This window comes from Phaethon aethereus, assembly GCF_964289735.1.
Source record: "Phaethon aethereus genome assembly, chromosome: 1".
Taxonomy (NCBI): Eukaryota; Metazoa; Chordata; class Aves; order Phaethontiformes; family Phaethontidae; genus Phaethon; species Phaethon aethereus.
This window is the reverse complement of record NC_138575.1, coordinates 77469822-77489841: the sequence shown is the minus strand read 5'-3', so window position 1 is coordinate 77489841 and position 20020 is coordinate 77469822. Positions and strand designations below refer to the sequence as shown.

The 20020-nt window shown below is 40.9% G+C and overlaps 1 protein-coding gene across 1 annotated transcript in view; it reads left to right on the top strand.

Annotated features, from left to right (window-relative positions):
- The window catches only part of SCUBE1 (signal peptide, CUB domain and EGF like domain containing 1), a gene marked incomplete at both ends in the record, with an annotated part of 212072 nt that overhangs the window by 168543 nt on the left and 23509 nt on the right, over positions 1 to 20020 (top strand). Inside the window, 2 exons of the mRNA XM_082012017.1 lie at positions 14523 to 14639; positions 19297 to 19419. Coding sequence (XP_081868143.1) covers positions 14523 to 14639; positions 19297 to 19419 — 240 coding nt within the window. The remainder of the gene's footprint in view (positions 1 to 14522; positions 14640 to 19296; positions 19420 to 20020) is intronic.

Genomic DNA, 20020 nt, shown 5'->3' with positions numbered 1-20020 from the left:
TCTAAGGCATTCTGTATCACCGAGCCTTACAAAAATATCTTGCTTATGACAAGCACCATATTGCTTCTAGCATCAGGTTAAAAAAATACTCCACTGGGAAGCAACGTGTTACACTGTCAATAAAAAGAATACTTCTCAAACCCTTTCTGTTACACATGGTGCTTACTCTTGGTGTCAGTGAGACTGGGAATAGTGGTACAGTCTGCCTCTGTGAGAAAAAATGGGTTGCAAGATCATACCCGGAAACAATAAATGCCCCAGGCATGAACTAAAAACAGCTCTAGCCAGTACAAGTTTGTTTGCCAAGTGATAGTATCTCCCATGTTGGTTGTAGCAATTAAGTCTGCTGAAACACGAAAACAAATACGTTCCCCCAACTCCAGTTCTCCTCTTTGCAGCACAGTGTTATCATAAGTTAAAGGTGAATTTTCTTTGGTTGCTGCTCCTTGGAAGGAATATTAAACTTCACAATCTAGGCTTTAAATCAGTTTCTAATGGGATGAGACCTAATGTGGCGATGGGACAGATTATTCCACCTCTATTTTCCCATGAAGCTTCTGACACGGGCTACTGTTGGAAGTAAGATACTAGATTAGTTTGACCTCAGGTCTCATTCAGTATTGTAGCTCTTCTATTCCTATGTTAAACTCTATAAAGTATACTGCTATCAAATTGCTTTTTACAGTTCTGTCTGGCCCCCTCCCCTTGATGATGTGTGTGGGAAGCCAAGCAAAACTTTCCATTAGTGTTTAGAAGGAGAATTTGAGATATATTTTTCAGTTGATGCTGTAGGATTTATGATGTGTACAGTGCAGAAGTGATTTTACTGGACTAGAATCATGTTGTGTATTAATGAATTACCAGGATATGAGTCAGCCTTGGAATAGTTTGAGCAGGAAGGTAGCATTCTTCCACAAACAATAATCTGTTGATAAATAGGGCTGAAAGCTGTAATTCAATAGGAATTGTTTTTAAAGAGAACCAGAGAAAGACTATATGTATATGTATACTCCACTGTTGCAGTGGTGCACATTGAGATAATGCCATATTACTGTGTTCAATCATTTAATCACCTTGATTAAGGTCAGATATCCTTTACACTAAGTGCTATACAGAATTGCAATAAAATGACAACCCTATCCCAAATGTTCACAAAAGTTTAATTTTCCTGTGCTTGCATCTACCCTTCTGGGCCTTTTAAAAGTGCCCTGTTGTGTTTATTTTGTTCTAATGAGAATAAAAGCCTAACCTATTGACGCAAAGGGGTGTTGATTTTCTTCCACTAGCCATGTTATGAACTGCTATTACTTGTTTTGGTAACTTGGAGATGAGGCCTTAGTTAAGACAGGTCAGATGAAAATAAAAATCTAAGCTCAAATACTAAGAGGCAGCGGAATGGAGGAGTATCTTCTGGGGTTTTGCTGGGTGGAGTTTTTTTGATGCATATTTGCAAAGCATTTCTGTTAGTGTTTTTGGAGGGATACCTGCTGTTTCTCGACTCCATGGAGGCCAGACTTTCTGGGCAGAGTTTTTAAACAAGCCTGTCAAGCAGAGCCAGAGAACAGCAATTCTTGTGTGTATTCAGTGGCCACTGACTTCAGTAAGAGCTTGAAGTAAGCTGGGAATGCAGAGTCAGGTCCATGGAAGGTAAGGGGAAGTGGTGCATTTGAGTTTTCAGTTGAAAACTGAAACTGTGTTGTTGTACTTGCTCTTTCAGCACCATCAAATAACACTAGGCACATTTTCACCCAGATTAGTCCCTTGTTCGTTCAAGAAGTCTCATTAGCAGCTCCTACCAAAGGGCGATAGAGACCAACACCCTTAGCAAAGAGAACAGTTTCCTCTTCAGAAATACATCTAAAAATCAAATGCATTGCAGGATAGAGGGAATATTCCTTGCTTGATAAAGAGAGAGTGAAGTCTTTTTTATGTTGTCTCATCAGGCTCTTAAACTGTTCTTATAGAGCTGCTGTGTAAATAGCAGCTTGAGCAGAGTGCAGACTACTAAACATGTTTATGTTTGTAGGAAACAAATAAACCTGCCTGAAGTTTCTTTTAATGCACTTCTACTCTTGATATATGGCTTCTCCTACCCCAAGCATTTGAAGTAGTAACATATTTTATTGCCATAATAGCAGTAGATAACTCAACTTGCCTTTGCCTTGGAAAATGATTGATTTTGGAAAAAGGATACGTTTGCTTATAAATCTTGGCAATGTTTTGATGAAAGTACTTTGTTTTCTTAAAAAATGTTGGGAAAGTATTGACTCTAATTGCGTTTTAGATTGTCCTAGCAAAACAATGGTAAGAGGATAAACATAATAGGAGCCAAAGCCAATTGCCTCCTACTGGGTTCCTCAGATTAATAGAGGAGACTAGTTAATAGAGGAGCACAACAAAGCCCTCATGTAATGGAGAGGGGTGGGAGGGGTGAGAAAGAGCTAGGACAGGTAAGCATAGACCCAAGAGCAAGGGTAATGTCTGGGAAGTCTACAGACAGTCTAAGCATTGACACAACTTCAGTCTCCAATTTCAAGATCTTCATCACACAGAGACTTAGCCTTTTGCCTTTCTTGTCTCTGTGCCTCTTTCTCTTTCACCTCGTAACCCAGCAGATTCAGCCGTCAAAGCTTGGAGGCCCTTGTGTTGCCACTAAGTGATTGTGTCCAATTGTCACATGTAGAAATACCCATACAAGCAAGTTGTCTCAAGGGGATCTTTATTTTCATACCATATATAATTCTGTTTCAAAATCTTCTGCCAAACACAACCTGTACAAAATGTGGGAAGCAAATAAAAGTAATGTCAGAGATGCATCATGGATGGTGGTCCCCCACATCTGCAGAGCAATGCGTTTGTTAGCGTATGCATAAAAATGAAGATGTGGTCGCACAGACTGATCACCAAAGTGCTCATACAGGGCACTGAGAAGAGCTGTCGTCGAGAGCTATACATCCTGGTGTGCATTGTGCTACAACTTCGCTGGTGCAAGCATACATAACAGATTTGACTTATCACAAATACCATCGACGGTAGTCGCACTTTCATTCTCCAGGCTAAGCATTTGGAAGCACAGTTTTAAGTCAGGCTCATTTATCACAGCTATGTTGACCTTTTTCTGATTTGCCATCACTGAAATGTTGCAAACGTACTTAGACTTCCTTTGGCACATGGCCTTTCACCAAGCAGTTCCAGCCCTTCCTCATCCAATAGGTGTTAGATTTTGTAGCCCTTAGGAAAAAACTGTGATCTGACAAAGTGCTTAGCTCAACTCATTTCCTATTGATTTTACAAGTAATAGGTTCTAAAAGTGAACAATACTGTTAAATATACTTATGCATTTTTTATACTGTTAGCTTTGGTTGTATCTGGAAGATAGCAGCGCTTTACTCAGGTTCAGATCCCTACACCGCATTCTTAAATCTTTTAAAAATCCTGTAGAAGTCCTTTTAAAAATTGTTATTCACATGGATAACAGTAAGGAAGAAAAGTAATATGAGAACAACTGCCATGAGCTTATGGTGAGGCCAAGTGTGAAATTGCTCAATAGTGAAAACCAGTAATGACTTGAAATCTTCCTTTCCAAATACGTTTATAGAACACCTCCCTTGGCTCCCTTGTGTCTGTGACTTACTCATTTTATACCATTGTGTCTAGTTATTAGTAGAGGGTTTTTGTATTCCATAAGAGACCCAGAAAACTTTCTTACCTGCAAAAATAATTCCTTTCTTTTTTTAACATCTCTATTTGAAAGCATCTACAGAGCTGTCTCTGGTGATTGGCGCGTCTCTCTGCAAACCCTTTGGGGAGACTCCCCTAGCTGAGGGTTCTTCTGCCCTCTCTGCCTCTTTCCCCTACCTGAGAGCAAATGGGTATCCCTAAAGTTTCTTCTGTTGGAGTACGTGAATACTCAATCTGAGGGTGTCTAGAGGGTGTCTGTATGGAGAGGACGTACAGAGGGTGCCACATGGCCATATGAAGAGGCACTTTGGAGTGCAGGCTCGCAGGCGGTGATCTGTTCTCAGCCGCAGCACAGATCTGTGGCCTCTCCCCAGCACCAGAAGCTCACTCATCTGGTGCAACTGGTCATTAAATTGCACACCAGGTTGACTAAGGTTATCTGTCAAGTGATTTCACAAACTGGGGCAGAAGCCATGGCAGGGTTGGTTGAAATATGGCCAGAGGCATTGGGGAGCATTAGGCTAGGGAGAGTTCTGGATGTGTTTCCTGATGTGAGTGACAAAGTAAAGTGTCTGCACAGAAGAAACAAGCTTATCTCATTAGATATGAAACGTACTGCTATCTGCCACTCAGAAAGCCTCAGGACCCAGCATCGATTTTCTCATTCCTCTCTCTGCTAGGACAGCTGACCAAATTCAGAACTGCTGAGCAGTCCAGCTCAGCTGAAGAAACGGAGGAAGAAGGAATCTTGGCTTGGCCCTGCCGAGGCTGGGCACATTTTCCACCTCAGCAGTCCCATGGGCAAAACCTGCCACTGCTGTTGTCCAGCTCTCCTTGCAGTACTGAGGTTTAGCAAGTAGTTTTGCACAACCGTGTTTAAAATATTAGAAGAAATTATTATCTGCCAAAAAGGGAATTTATCAGGTAATCCTCTACCATTATTCTGGTTTTTTAGTTTGCTGCTGCTTGCAAAAAAAAGAAGGTGGCGGAATCCTTCATAATGCTGCAGAGGAAAAATGTTGAAAACCTTTTTCTTTGCCAAACAGCAGAGAAATAATAATGTAATAATAATGGTGGTGGTGATGATGATGATGTATTTTATTGTAGAAATGTAAAAAACCTTGGGCCAAATCCCACCAACTATAGTCAAAGATACCCCCAAAGACCCCAAAGTTAGCTGCCAATTTTTGCCTGACTGAAATTGCCAAATTCTGCAGTTTCCGTCCAAAGCCATAAATCTTCCCAATCCCTCAGGCAAAGCTTTTGGTGATCCAAAAGCAAGTGAATAGTTCCATAGCTGATGCATGGGGCAGAACAAAACCGTACTCACTGAGTAGGAGCAGAACTGGCTCCGCAGTGCTGACAGGAAGAGGAATGTATGGTGGTCAGTTGACTTGGCACATGCGTTAAGGGGAACACACAGGGACTAGGTATTTACTGCATTAAGATGTCGTTCTGCAACTCTATTTCTGCAGACTCTGAGGAAGCTCTGAGGGAAGCTTATGGAAGAGTATGAGCTTGTAGACTTTGTGTGGAAGAAAATTAAATAGGAAATCTTTGAAAGAAACTGAAAAGAGAAGGGAAAATTAATTTGTTGGTACGTGAGATCACATAAAACTCCCTTGGAAGAGTTCTTAAAGAAAGGATTCTATTTACTCTAGAGAAGGGGCAAACAGTTTAGGCCTAAAATTTTATTGCCAAGGCTAGTTTTTCAACCTGCTTTCCTTCTGTTTCCAAATCCCAGAGGTAGCACAGTGGTTCCCATAAAGTGCAACTGGTCTCTTTTGGTAAGGTCTGATAGCAGAGATAAAGAAAATGAGTTGCCATTTGCCTTTAAAGACTCTCCCAAATGTACTCTCTTGTTCTTCCCAAGGGCAGTTCCCTTTGCTGTAACTGCTAGGTAAACAGTGGGAAACCAGTTCCTCTGATGATAATGAGGGTGATGAGTTTGTTGGGTTAAGAGTTGTCCCCTTGGCGCATAGCATCAAAGAAGGATCTGATTACTGCAGTTCCTCTAACCACTGAAGGGGCCAATGAAAGATTACTGTCCTCTGAACTGAGCTGTTCTGGTGATATGAATTAATAGAGGCAGCCAGCCAGCCCAAAGGAACTATGTAGTTGGGATCCTGCTTTCTTGTATGTAACGTCAGACCCAACAAAACACTATGAGAAATATATCAAAAGGTACCTGCTGATTCCTGGAAAGATTGGGTATGCATCACACTCTTTTAAGAGAAATTATTCAGCTTTTACCAAACTTAGCAATTAAAAAAGATTACACCAATTTGAACTCTAAAAATTGAACTGATGGAGAAGACTAATATATCAGCCCAGGAAAACACCTAGACAATCCTTTCTGGAACAGAGATGCTTTTGGAGGTTACCAAGCAGAACGCTAGAGGCTGCTTAAGTGCAGGAGGCCAGACTAAATGAGTATGGTCATCTTGCTGGCATTAAACATACTACTTCTATCTAATAAACATGCAGTTTCTGTCCACACTGCTAGGACTTGGAAAACATCATTCAACTTTGGACATGTAGCAGAAGTGTGAAAACACAGAGAAAAAGGAGAAATCAGTGATGTCCAGATAAAATAAGAGTATCTAAAATCATCAGACCATAATGATAAGCAATAGAGGCAACTGTGTCTCCCTAAACTGCACTTGCACAAGAGCTATAGAATGTTAATACCACATTTAGTACTGTACAGAGAAAGACGTGGCCTCTCTGAAGAGTGGTGATGCACAGCTTGAGAGCCTCAAGAACAGAGATATGAGGTTATTAAACTTATTATGGGTACAGATAGGCTAGAAGGAAGATGAAGACAAGCTGTTGCATAAAAACTTAATACATAAAAGGATACTGAGACCAGGAGGCAGAACTAGGTAGGTGATAACGCTAGTAGTACTTTTTACAGCTATGGATTGGAAGGGATGGGATTCCCACACCATATGGCATTGCATACCATGCTGGACAAAACAAGTGAAAACTGTGACCTAGTTGCATATTCCAGGGCATTTGGCTGTTCGGCAGAGCACTGCTTTCTTGCTTAGCCAGCCTGGAAGAGCTGCAAGGCTCAAGGTCCATGGAGACCCTACTGCTGTGGCAGAAGCTCGGGCTGCCAAATAGCTTCCAAGAAAGCACTCACTTCAATCTGTTGAATGCAGAGGAAAGAATGTGTTCTAATTACTGAAGTCTGTGTTAAACCACTGCCATGCTAGAAAGTATTGCCCTCTGGGGCACAAGTACCTTCAGCGGGTTGCAGAGCAGAAGCTAACTTGAGCCCAGCTTCCTGCAGTGGGAATGTGACTGGAGGCACATCTGCATGACCCTGGTGCCACTGCAGGTCCTCACTGATTTCTGTGGCTCCCATGTACACTGAGACACAGACCTGCTTATGGCATTACTGCCTAAATCTGTTGCTAGAGATCAGAGACATACTGTTTGGTACGAGTGAATCAAGGGTACAATTAAACGCTTTGTCTAGTCTGGGGAAACTAGATTAGCTCTAATTTGCTACAAGCAAATTTCTGTTCCTGAACTGAACCATGGCAGCATGTCTAAATAATGCACGAAACTGGGAGCTTACCTGTATTAGAGTGGACGTGAACCAAAGATTCTGCAGAATCTGTCACTGACGGCTACTGTGTGCCTGTCCCTGAAGCTGAGTAATAGTAATTTCATTTTGTACTGCTCAATTCTTGAAATACCTCCTCTGTGGGATGCTTACATAATAAGTCACAGGTTTCTAATTACTTATTGCCTCTGTCTCCAGTATATTTTGCAGGTTTCTTTCACAGTTTATATACATTTATTTGTTTTACTACCACTTCTCATTCTCAGAACAAATCATCTCTAATAAAAAGCACATTTCCTTGTGAGCAGAATCAATTTCCTTCAGAAGTCTTTCATTCTCTGATTAGTGTGTTACATTTGGTCTTCACTAATCACATAGTTAACTGTGAGCAATAAAGTTCTTAAATAAATAAATGCTCTGGTCCAAGTCAACTTTAGTCACAATGGAGAGTTTCCCACTTAAATTCCTGAAATACAAGATGTGACTGTGCTACTTAGGCATTTACATTTGCATTAAAAGTATAGCAATTAATACCAGATCTGTTTTTAATGCAGATCATTAGTATGTTATTAACAATTAAGTCTCAGCAACAAGTTGACCTGATTGCGAGTCAGTGGGAAGTCTAAGTGGGTGTGGTTTTCCAATTACTTTTAAAAGTTTGGGATTATAGCTCCCCCCCTGCCACTTTGTGTTAGCCTGCTCCAGAAGCACTTGGTGGGAAGGTAATGAAGTAGAATGTTTATATATTACTACATCTTTCCGTGCTTCCTCTTCATCGGTTTTATTATTGTAGACTTTGAAACATGAGGAGAAGTTAGCTATAAGCCATTCCTTCTGGTCAGTGCTGGGTGTGTGTTAGAGAGTTACATTCTCAGATGGAGGATGCATTTTTACTAACTGTGAAAAGGGGTAAGTAACTGTGGATCAGAAAATGTGAGATGTGGTGGAAACCCCATCATATGGCTGCTGTAGCAAAATAATACCTTTCCTAATACTGAATTTAAACCAGCATTTGTTGGAGAACATAGCTTGAATCATGACTCCCCATGGTCCAGCAACCACTCAGATTAAGATATGTGGTTTCCCTAATGTCTATCAAATATTGTTGGAAACCACACTGGCTAGGCTGTAAGGTGAACAACATTACATGGGTGGTATCAGTTCCCCGCAGAAATCGCAGGGGAGCAGGGGGGAAGACAGAAAATAACTTTCAGCCAAAATACATATAAAAAAGCATTAGTGTTTATTTTAAAAACATCATGTAACACTTCTTTAGAGTTTCTATGTATGTGTGCTTAATGAATGAGAAAAAGGAAAGGCTCTGTTTCTCAGAGGAGCCGATGACTTGGAAGCTGAGAAATGTGAACGCAAAACGTTCTGCCTAGCCTTGAGTTTGGCTTGTGTGCATGATCAGTTGAGTGGGGTACTGCACACTGAGTCTGCATTTGGCTGGGGCATTAAAAATAAATCAAGGGTGTGGGAGACAGCCAAAATAAAACTATGTGTTGTGGACTTTTACATTAGGAGAGTGTGACCACGTTAGGTGATAACCTGACTGTACTGAGCAGTGGCTTTGCTGTGCGCGACACGGTGGGACACTGGGGCCATCACTTCTAGCCTGGGCGTCAAACACTACTAATGCATGAATCTGAAAACCACAGATTCTTTGCTGTGTACATTCTTCACAGCATCCTGGGCAGCAGTTATGAAATATGTATAAATCTTTGCTGCCATAATGAAGGTATACTAACCAGAAGGATTCAGAGTGTCTGGAGTCATGACTGTGAAAGCACCTCAAGGTATTACTGTAATATTGTGACTGTTTTTTGGCTGAAGTGATCTACCGGCATTCAGGGTGTCATGAGTCACTTCTACTGGTGAAGGCATTGATAGCAGAGATACGTATTTCCTTTTCTTTTTGTTTTATTTTCCATTTCTAAGCAAAAAGTATTTATTCTCTATTTTATTTCTATTTTAAATAGTATATTTAAATTTAATGTGTACGTTTTGCATATATGCAGTGGTCTAGTGTATACTTCATGTCTTACTTCACTGAATACATACAAATCAAATATGAGATGGGTTCTCTGCTCACGGTGTCCAGAATCATTACAGTCTGCAGTCTGTCCCAAATCCCTGTTATAGCTTTTATTGATTGTTTCTGAGTCCTTCCTGTCTAGTTCTCTGCAATACAAATAGCACCATCAAATAACAGTGACCGCCCCTTGCCATGTTTATTTTCAGACCACATGAAAAATATGTCAAGCAGCAAGACCAAATCATATTCAAGCTTCGTATGCGGCATTTGTTTTGGAAGGAGAGTGCCAGTTTCATTAATTAACCCAGTTGCTTAATGGATGTCTCAGACAAAAGCTGTGGTGATGACCATTAGTTTTCTCTAACCAGTTTCTTCACTTGTTATTAACAAACAAAATTATATTAAGGAAGAAAGAGAGCGGGAAATCCTTATTTTTGCAGTAAAAGTTTAATGTGAGATTGGGCAAACTGGCCTTTGAATTGTTCAGTTCTATAACCACAATCCCCAAATCATATCTGTACCTCTGTATGAGTGAATTTTGCATGTGTACATTCTGTCAGGGAGTCATAGCAGTTTCTACATCAGTTTGCAGTCCTCAAAACTTCTCTATTTAAACAGGGCCATTTACCAGCATGTAAATGATTAGTGTTGAGCTGCTTGCTTGCAGTGCTAATGCTTTGTGGAAATGTCCTGCATTACACTTTAATTTCCTGATCATTGGTTTCTTTTAGTTACTCTGAATTTTATTTTAGAGAAGAAAGCGATGACAATCAAGAATATAGGGGACAGCATTTGAGGACTGGAAGCCGAGTACCGAAAAGAACCTTTCACTTCAGAGCTGCTGGTAGGAATCCAGCTCAATTTCAGACTTAGAAAAAAATCATTACTGTGTGATGGCTTCTTGGTGCCCTGCACTCTACATCCGCAAACGAGTCAGTGCCCACATCACACAAACCACCAGAACAATTGGTGCTACTGTAATTGGGAGTCTACTGGCAGCATCAGTGGAAAGGGCAGGGACTTGAATGAGCATGGACAATGAGCTGCTTTCTCCCTGCTCCCTCAGGTCACCTTTGAGACACATCTGTGTGAGGAAACTTAGAAGGAATTTGATCTGTGGTAGCTCCCTTCTGGAGATAGATGGAAGACTGTACTTTCCAGTACTGACAATCTGACACCCACTAACAAACTTCATATTCAAGAAAAGTAAGGACCATTATGTGATCGCTTAATGCATGAAAGCATGAACTAAAAAAAAAGCGAAGTATGATTGAAAAATCAATAATAAAATCCAAATGCTGACTTGAAATAATGGGAACAGAGCCAAACTAATATTATCAAGCATGACCACCACTGGCAACAACTGCTTCCCTCAAAAACACAGGGAAATCCCGCTCTTTTATTAAACCATTGAACAATCTCTTTGAGTTGAATCCCGTCTAGGCAAAAATAAAGGAGTGCTTCCACTGTCCAAACATTCTCTTTGGAGATGAGAACATGCATGGATAGAAGAGATATTGTGACTGGACAGAGCACGCTCAGCAGCACAGGCCACCGTAGAGGGAGTGCCTTTAGAGAGGGCTGGGACAGCCAGTGTGCACATGAATCAGTGGCGGAGGTTGGAAGGCACCTCTGGAGGTTGTCTGCTCCAACCCCTGACCTGGGCACTTCACAGTCGTCTGCTGTGAAGTAGGGAGTTCCTCATCTTAAGAGTTTATATGCTACCATTAGTAAGCCTAAAAAAACCTGCCTCTGGCAGGAAACTGGACTTCTACTACCAGAGATTAATTTAGCCCCACAGTTCCTGTAAGCTTCAAACAGTTAAGCTGTGAAGATGTCTCTTAATGTGCTGAAATGACACAATTGCGTCTGCTGATTACCATGGTGAATGTGATATGCATTTTTGACTAAATGAAAGTAAAAAGAATGTGTTTGATGTCAAAGTGCATTAGCAAATCTGAAATGTTCTGAGACAGCTTGAACTATTTGTGAATTCATACCAATTTCAACTAAAAATAGGATAGAAACTTCAACCTTAAATTGAAGTTGTCCACTGCAGTGTTCCTTGAAAACAAAACATTTTGACTTGTCACGCTGAAACAGTTCAAAAACTTAATTTAAATAACTGTTAAATCATTTTAAGAGCACCTCAGACCGAGAAAATTAATTTCTCAGTATTTATTTTGGTGTGTGGGAGGGGGGGAAATTTAGAGTGACCCAATACAAAAATGTGTGTGTACATGTATTTGGGGGGGCACCACAAAACTGAAAGAGAAAGTTTTTTTCTCAGTTCTCTAGTTGTAACCTGCCACACCTCTCCTTTTGTATTTTTGGGTTTCCCTTCAATAGATAATACTAGCAAATTGTATAGTTAGTGTTTGTACAGAGGAGACAGTAGATACCTACATTCGCTCCCAGTTGTGTGGTAAGCAGGATTTGAAACCCAGGGCTGTGAAGGTGAAAACCAGGTGTAACTCCCTGCTCTTCAGTCTCTTATGAGATATACCTGTATCGTGAGGGTGGTGGGGAACAAGCACATCCTTTCAGGGTAAAGGTGAAGTATTGTGGAGCACCACAAAGGTGTGAAGGCCAACTTCAAAGTTTCTGGGAGCCAGGGGATAACAGAACAAAAAAAAAAAAAAAAAGGCATGAGAGGATTTCAGCATCCTGTATCACACCACCAGCTGCTTTTAGTGACGAGCATGTGGTGCATATTTTTCCCTTTTCTATGACCAGTGCCGAATTCCTCAGGGCACTGGTGATTCTGCAGACAGGGCGCTGTGGAAAGCTCGGCGAGGCAGCGCCCTGCCCTCGGCAGGCAAGGAGGAGAGGGGTCAAGGAGCTTGTTAAGCAAGGAAAAATCTGCGCGGAGGCTTTCCACGTTCGATCAGCCAAGGCAAGATGCCGAATTCAGCAGAGGTCAAATTTAGGAGAACAGCAGCAGGAGGTGGGATGAGGGGTTTAAATGGCGAAAAAGCTTTTAATAGCGGTCTTTGTATTATAATCAAAGTGTTTGTTTCAGCGTCTCTGCCAGCCAGTGTAAGCAATCTAAGTTTATGAGTAGCTGATATTTAGTGTAATAGAAATGCATTTGTCCATCGTGAGTGCCTGTTACTTGGCAAGCAGATGACTGGTTACGTTATTAGGCAGATTGTTGTTTCCATGGGCAAAGAGGGACGTGCAAGCTGCTTAATGTGAAGAAAAACCTGTAAAGGCCTAAGCCAGGTTGTGTAGCAACACAAAGCGGTAAGTGTGAAAGCAATGCATAAAGCCCATCGACTAAACTAGTCCAGGATAAGATCACTGTTGAGAAATATGAAATTATTTTTGAAAAGGAGCCTTCCAAGGTAAGTCAGAGGCCAGAAAATGAACAGCTTTTGTAAATTCCCTGCAATACCATATAGCGAACGAGGTTACACATGAATGAAACCATGATGTATGATTTGGCTTCTTATGCATTAAAAATCCTTTAAAACTGTAACTGTAGTGTTTGTTCCCAAATGATTTTGCTTTATGTATATATTTAGAGAAAACTGAAAAAATTTGCGATGTGTGCGTATTCAAAAGCTGCATATTTCCAACACTAAAGGAAACCCTAAAAAGAAATTACTTTCAGAACTCAAATAACGATATTTTAAAATGCATAGGAAAATGCATTAAAAATGAAATACATGTAAAAAAGATAAAATCTCAGTTATCCATTTTTTGCTACTTGACCATAACAAGTGATCGTGATGCACGCCCAAAACCGGATAGCACAGAGTTTTCGTCACCAGGTGTATTTCATTTTACGTTACGCATTTGCCCAAACAGTTTCTTTCCACACTGTGAATTCTCTTTTGAAACACTTAGAACTGGAGATGATATAAAATAGAGCTGTTTTCAACATTCTAAATTTGTGCAGATTTTAGGTTTGTGTACTCATACACAAAATCTTAATTTTATATATCTTGAAGTTAAGTATTTGTATTTATAATAGCATGATGAGACCCAGAGTGTTTCATTAAACTTCAAAACTATATAAACGATACTTAAATATAGGAATTGGGTAGCACACCCCTAAGTATTTGTGAATTTCCATGTTTTTTCAAGCACCCACATCTTTCTAAGCATGTACAATATGAAAGTCCAAGTTATATACAGCAATGGTGCTGCTCAGGCTATGTTCTTAAGAAGCAACTTTAGAAAGTGTGCAAGCTATTAAAGGAATACTATTCCATTCTTTTATGCTTCAGAAATACTAGAGGAGTGTGATTTTTCTTGAAATTACCACTCTTAAATAATGCCATTGTATTAATTTCACTGACCTTTTAACAGAAAAAAATTGATCACTGAAGAGGATTCTAGGAAAACCAATTATCTGAGGATAAAATTCACTCAAAAGTGCTGTTGTTTTGCAAACATTGCTATTTAAAGTACCTTTAATGTAATGGTTTTCAGCACATGCACTCTGTGATGACTGTTGTCAAATAAACCTTTGTCACCCTGCTCAGCAAAACCTTTGTACTATCTTTGAATCAACGTGCTGATAATTGCTTTCTTCATAGGCTGCTGGATGGAAGAGACTATATAGATAAGGGTTTCACATTAGTGAGCAGTGATAATTAGAGATGCCTGACTTTTTTAAGGGGAAGAGGTCAAATTTTCTTGAATTAGGTAGAATGTGGGCTTTGGACCAAGATTTCCCATGTCTTAGGTGCAGCCCATCCATTCCTGATACTGGCTTATTCTCAGGCAGTGTTTTGCTCACCCCCTTGCCGCTGTGCAACTGTCTGTCCAGTCTTGCTGAGGCAGAGCGGAGTTCTGCGAGTGACTCCCTGTCCTGGTGGGTAAGGTGTCAGAGGAATGGTCAATGAAAGAAGGAAGGACTTGATTCAACCCAAAACTTTTTTCCGTTGTGTCACTAACCCCCCGAAACCTTAATTACCTCTACATCCCGGCTGGGAAAATATGATCAGAAGTTAAAGGTTGCCATCTGATGGTGAACACACATAATACCGTCTTCATGTTTTTTCCTTAAATTATCTTTTCTTACCTTTCTCTGTGTACCTGCCATTCCTTTCTTTATAAGGCATTAGAGAAATAAGACCGATGTTTTATTGAGATTTTACCTGGGGTGGTATTTGCTAGTTTATTAGTTAACAAGATGTTGCAATTGAATGTGAAATTCCAGTCATTCAGTTTAACTGAATTCTAATTTCTTAATGCTTTTTTCTACAAATTCAGATATAGATGAATGTTCCTTCGAAAGGACCTGTGATCACACCTGCATCAACTACCCCGGAAGCTTTGAATGTCTCTGCCATAAAGGCTATACCTTGTACGGACTGACGCACTGTGGAGGTTTGGAAACTGAGTTTTGTGTATCTGTTTGCTTGTTTGCTTTGTGAACTGTTTACTGAGCCACACATTTTTTTAGCTGAATGTGTTAGAACTGGAAAAGATAAACCAATAAAGTTAAAGGAAAGCTAAAATAGCACGAACTGGGTGCAACTAAAATTTCAGCATCTCAAACTTAAGCATTGCCAGGAGAAGAATATAAATAAAAACCAATGTGGTTGCCCTTTTTGATGGTGGTACACAGCAGCCTCAGTATAGACGAGAAGCTTGTGGCTGTGGCGATTGCATCCACTGCTGCATGGTTGCAGCCGTTCTTCCACCACCATCGCAAAGCAGCCTCGTGGCTGGGGTTCATCGCACTGTACAGGGTCACCTTCCTTACAGAGTTTACAAGCGCAGGGTGCCAATCTGTACCTCCACAGGAGTGAGGTTAGTCACAATTGTGTTTACAGAAGGAAGGCTTCAAATGATGGGCAACAAAGAGAATAGGAGAAGAACATCAGTTTTACAAAGTTTACAAGTTTTGGCTCTATTGGTATTTGTCCTTACCAGACTGTGACATAAACTGCCTGTGAAAATCATAACGGAAGGCTGTGGGGGACCTTCTTCCCATCTTCAGTGGAGCTGCTTCAGCTCTTCAACTTTTTGGCATAGCTGGGAAGAATTGGTGCTATAAAGTTTGGTTATCCAGGTGAGGGATATTTTTTAAGTGCATCATAGGGCAGTATTATTACCACAGTGACCAAATTAGAGGTTCAACCTCTACTTGATCAAGGCAGGAGAATTTCGGAGCACTCAGATCAAGTCCAATGTTTGCCAGGGGTATCACAGTACAAGACTGCCTGCCCCCAGCCTGGCTAACACCCCCAGGTATCACTGTGGTCTCCTGCTTGAATGTTTAATAAGTGAGGTAGGTTTTGACTGTGCTCAGAACACCAGTCAAAGGAGAGCAAAAAGGTTTTTGAGGAATTTATTAAGTGTATTAAGTCTGAATTATGCTTTTAACCAATCAGGTCAGCCTTACACAAACAAAACTGAAGAGAGAAAATTATAATAAAACCTGAAAGCCCTGAATCTAAATTACTTGTTAGAAAATACGGACACACAAGAAACCCTCCATTTTTTTACATTTACATTTTTTAATGTAAAACTAAATGGTTTTGTTTACTTAAAAGATGGTTCACAGTTAATGATTTAATTATTCCAGTTATTCAAGATACAAACTAAGTAAAGCTTGCATCATACTAGAAACAAAGCCCTGACTTTAAATCTACAAAATCCATGTGTTCAGGCCAGGTTCTGATCTGAGTCAAACTAAGTGCAGGGGAAGCATGCTAGAGGAATTGCTGAGAACAGTGTCAGGCCCTAACGGCTCTTAATTTGTGGAGCGGGCATTGCGGTACATATTATAGATGTATGTATTGTATACATTGTCCGCTATATTCCCAAGTAAATCATGCTACAGACTGAGCCAAAAAGAGCCAGTTAAAGGTTCATGCTGTTTCCGTTCCCATGTGATTCGGTTTGTGCCATGCAAGCTGATGTAGTAGAAACAGATGCTAGCCCCTCACTTATGTCCAAGTGCTGAGTTCACCTGATTTTGTAGGGGTAACATGAGAGGCTGCTAATGGTACCTCTGACTGGCTTCTCTTCGGGAGAAAGGTGTAGAAGGCTTATGTTGGCACCTCTTGTATAGAGGAGGAGAAGTAACAAATGAATCTGCTGTATGGTAGAGGCAGGCAGGAAGATAAATAGGAGTCCATCTAAGGAAAGAGTTTGGAAAAAGACTCCACTTGAGGGCAGTTCTTGAAAGCAACATCAGAGTCTGAAAGTTTTGGGGACCTATGCTATGTGGGATGTGAAGAGACTGATCTTCAGTTTCACTGTTAATTCCTTAATGACTTTATGTATGTATGTAGGGAAAACCTCAAAGTTTGGGGTTCAGCCTCAGTTATTAAATAATGAATAAATAATTAAATAAATAAATCCCTAAAAGAAAGTCATTAAATAATCTTCAGCCTCAGTTCAGCTTCAGTCTTTTAAATAAGGCTGAAGTAGGACCAAAACTCTAACTGGAAGTACTCAGTGCTGAACTTCAGGCAAAAACATAACCCGATCCAAACCTCCTGCTTTTTTCCATAATGGGCAGATCCAAAATCACAGCTCTGAATCCAGACTTGTCCAGGCCCAGAGCTTTGCTGCTCAGGCCTATCATTACTTTTAGTCAGAGAGTGACGTTTACAGTGGAACAAATAATGTATCCTGGCTGCCATCCATGTGGCACTGAGCAGAAGTCACAACTAGGGAGAAATAATGAGAACCTTCAAAAAGATTTGGTGCAGGCTTGCCTCTCAGTAAGCTTTCTCTCCATCTTGCTTCCCCTCTACTAGTAATTAATAAACCACGTGGCAGTGTCCTTGTTCTGGCCCTTCCATGCTGAGGGGCAACCCTTGTTTCTCTCTCTGGGATCCTTTTCATGGCATCTCTTGTAATAAAAGTTGTTTGTCATGAGGGAATCTTTTAGAAGGACAGTGCTAGCACTTACACCACCTGTTTATGTAAAGCCCTACTTGCGGTATATATTGGCTCCTTAAGTGACCTCAGGAAAGTCAGTAGAAACTGCAGGACTGTTCAATGCCTTTGGGAATTTGGCTGCCTCCTCAGGAGCTTGGTGCTGGGCTGAGATACTTGACAGCAAGAGCTTGGGTTTGAACTGTTCAGCCACAGCTCAGCAGCAGGAGCACTGTGGGCTAACTGTGTGTTTCAAAGTGTGGATTCACAAGTAGATCCCACTCAGCATAAGCCTGACCACTATGTACAAAATTTCCCAGAAAAAGTTTTTTCCGGGACTATCTCCCTTGTCAGTTTTTGGAACTGCTGACTCAGGACCTCCAGAAGTTCTGACTCTGACCTGAAAATCACAACTGTCGTGGTTATTGGCTGAAACCAGGACAATAACATTGTCTAGAAACAAGCTTGTCGTATTAAGGTGTCCTTCTCAGTTTCTTTTATGCACGTACTCCATGTTTTCTAGATTTTTGCTTAACCACACAGGCTGAAATGCAAGGCATCAGAAACAGAAAGCCATTTCTGGATTCCAGGAGCTGCCCCGGTAAATACTCCCGTGTTCCCACCAAGTACCCCAAGACGCCAGAGGAAAACTTGGCTGGTATCTATGTGCCTGCATTTGTTAACCAGTGCAGGGCCACTGTGTGCTCGAGCCCAATCCCTCGTCAGCCCCACTTCCTGCCCGTACCTCACCCTCTGGCTTCAGATGGGGTCACTCCAAAACCAGGGCCTGGGGAGAACTGGCTTGAACTCAGACTGTGCTTCTGCAAACCACCTGGATTCACACAGCGCCAAGCACACAGCAACAGGAGTTCAAGCCTGGGCTCAGGCGTGGGTTGGAAAGGCGGTTAGACGCTCCGCCCATGAGCCTTTATGGCCAGACCTCCCTTAGAAACATATTAAGTGACAATTTTCTTTCTACAGTTACATTTTCAGGCCTATCATTAAGCCAAAGTATTAGCAATTCGGGATACCTCATGTTGCCTTGGTGTCATTCTAGCTCATTTGAGCGTACGTCAAATGGCACAACCTGTGTGCCTTGTACAAGTCCATTGCAGTAGCACTACTGTTTTAGCAAGCTGATGGGTAGCTGCGTTCAAAGGGCAGAAACCTCTCGTTGTTGAGGTTAGTGCAGTGCCTAAAATAACCGGGCTGTGGTTCGTAACACGGGTTTTTAGGTTATGGCTCTACTAATAAATTAAAGAGCCTGGAGCAGCAATGTGCACCTGATGGTTCCCTGGTACCATATGACAATTTTGACCTGTGCCATCTAGTGTTGCAAACGTGCCCGAGCGTGTTCCGGAGGTGAGTACGTGGCAGCACAAACCCTGTTGAGCACGATGGATAAACATCCTTCCTGGTGGTGGGAGGATAGGAGATGAGAAATCGGCCATGTCGGCACAAGTGTGTAAGTGCGTGCTGATTGCATAGAGTAAAAGAGATATACCTCAAATTGACTAAATACTTTTCTAATGTATCAAAAGTTGAGAGATTTTAGGTAGAATATCAGTGATAACATATCTAGTAATTGCTTTGCCTTACTTGCAAGCTTTTACCTTTCATTTTTGAGGAGTAGAAGACTAAACTACACTTCAGCTGCTAGGTTCTTATCAAACATGTAGTTTCCTCCTTCACCTGAACAATTTCTAAAAGCAAACTCTGTGAATCACTATGGAGAATTTATCTTCCTGTTATGCAAAAGTGACCTAATCTCACAGCTATTTATGCCTTTGACATTTTTCCATATAATGCAACATATGTTATTGTCCAGATGCTGCAGAGACTTTTGAGCATGTTTTGTATCTTGTGAGTACTTCCAGGAATTTCAGTGTAACTAGTCCTGGCAAGTAAATTGTATCGTATGCATAAATCCTTGAAAGAGTAGGAGCTATACATGTGTCTAAGGACAAATACATGCCATATGCACTAAAATTGTTTGACGTGAGTGCTGTCTGCATTTATACATGTTTATATAGACTTAAAAATAAAAGATATAGTAGAAACAGATATCCTTATGCACATACTACCTTAATGCACAGCATACATCTGTACATATGGTTAACACTCTTCTCAACTTTAATTACTTTCTCAGATATTGATGAATGCAGCATCAGCAACGGTAGCTGTGACTATGGGTGTCTTAATACAATGGGGAGCTATGAGTGTGTCTGTCCAGCTGGAAAGAAACTGCACTGGAATAAAAAGGACTGCGTTGGTAAGTGTGGGAAGCTGACTCAGAGGTGACTGTGGTGATGCTCCTCTTCGCCCCAGGTGGTGGAAAAGCCCATGGTTTTGTCTCAAAGATGCTGCATTTTCGCAATATGGATCCCCACATTAATTTTATAAACTCAGATAACACCTGATCCTGTGGGGGTTCATGGGCTAGGGTATAACTGCAGGTGGATTAGAGAATGGGCAATATGTTGGATTTTATTTGTGTTGAATTTTTTTATTGTTAATTTTACGAGTCCACTTACATGAATCTATGTCTTAGTATTTTATGTATTTTATACTTTTGTCCTTTATTTGTCCTTTGTCCATCTTTATGACCTCAGCTATAACTATTTCCCTCTAAGACTAATTTAGAATATTCAAAAGAGTTAACTGCTTACAAGTAGAACACGGTATTGAGGTTAATGTCTACATTCACCGCACTTTTTTCAAGTTGTCTCCAAAGATATCCTGCTTAATACAAGGTACCGACTCCAGCTGTGCCAAAAGTATTAATTGCAATGAGTACAAATCCTGAGACCACTAAAATTACGGCACTTGCTGCTAGTGCCCCTTTGTGGCAGATCTGAATTTCTGTATCCTTG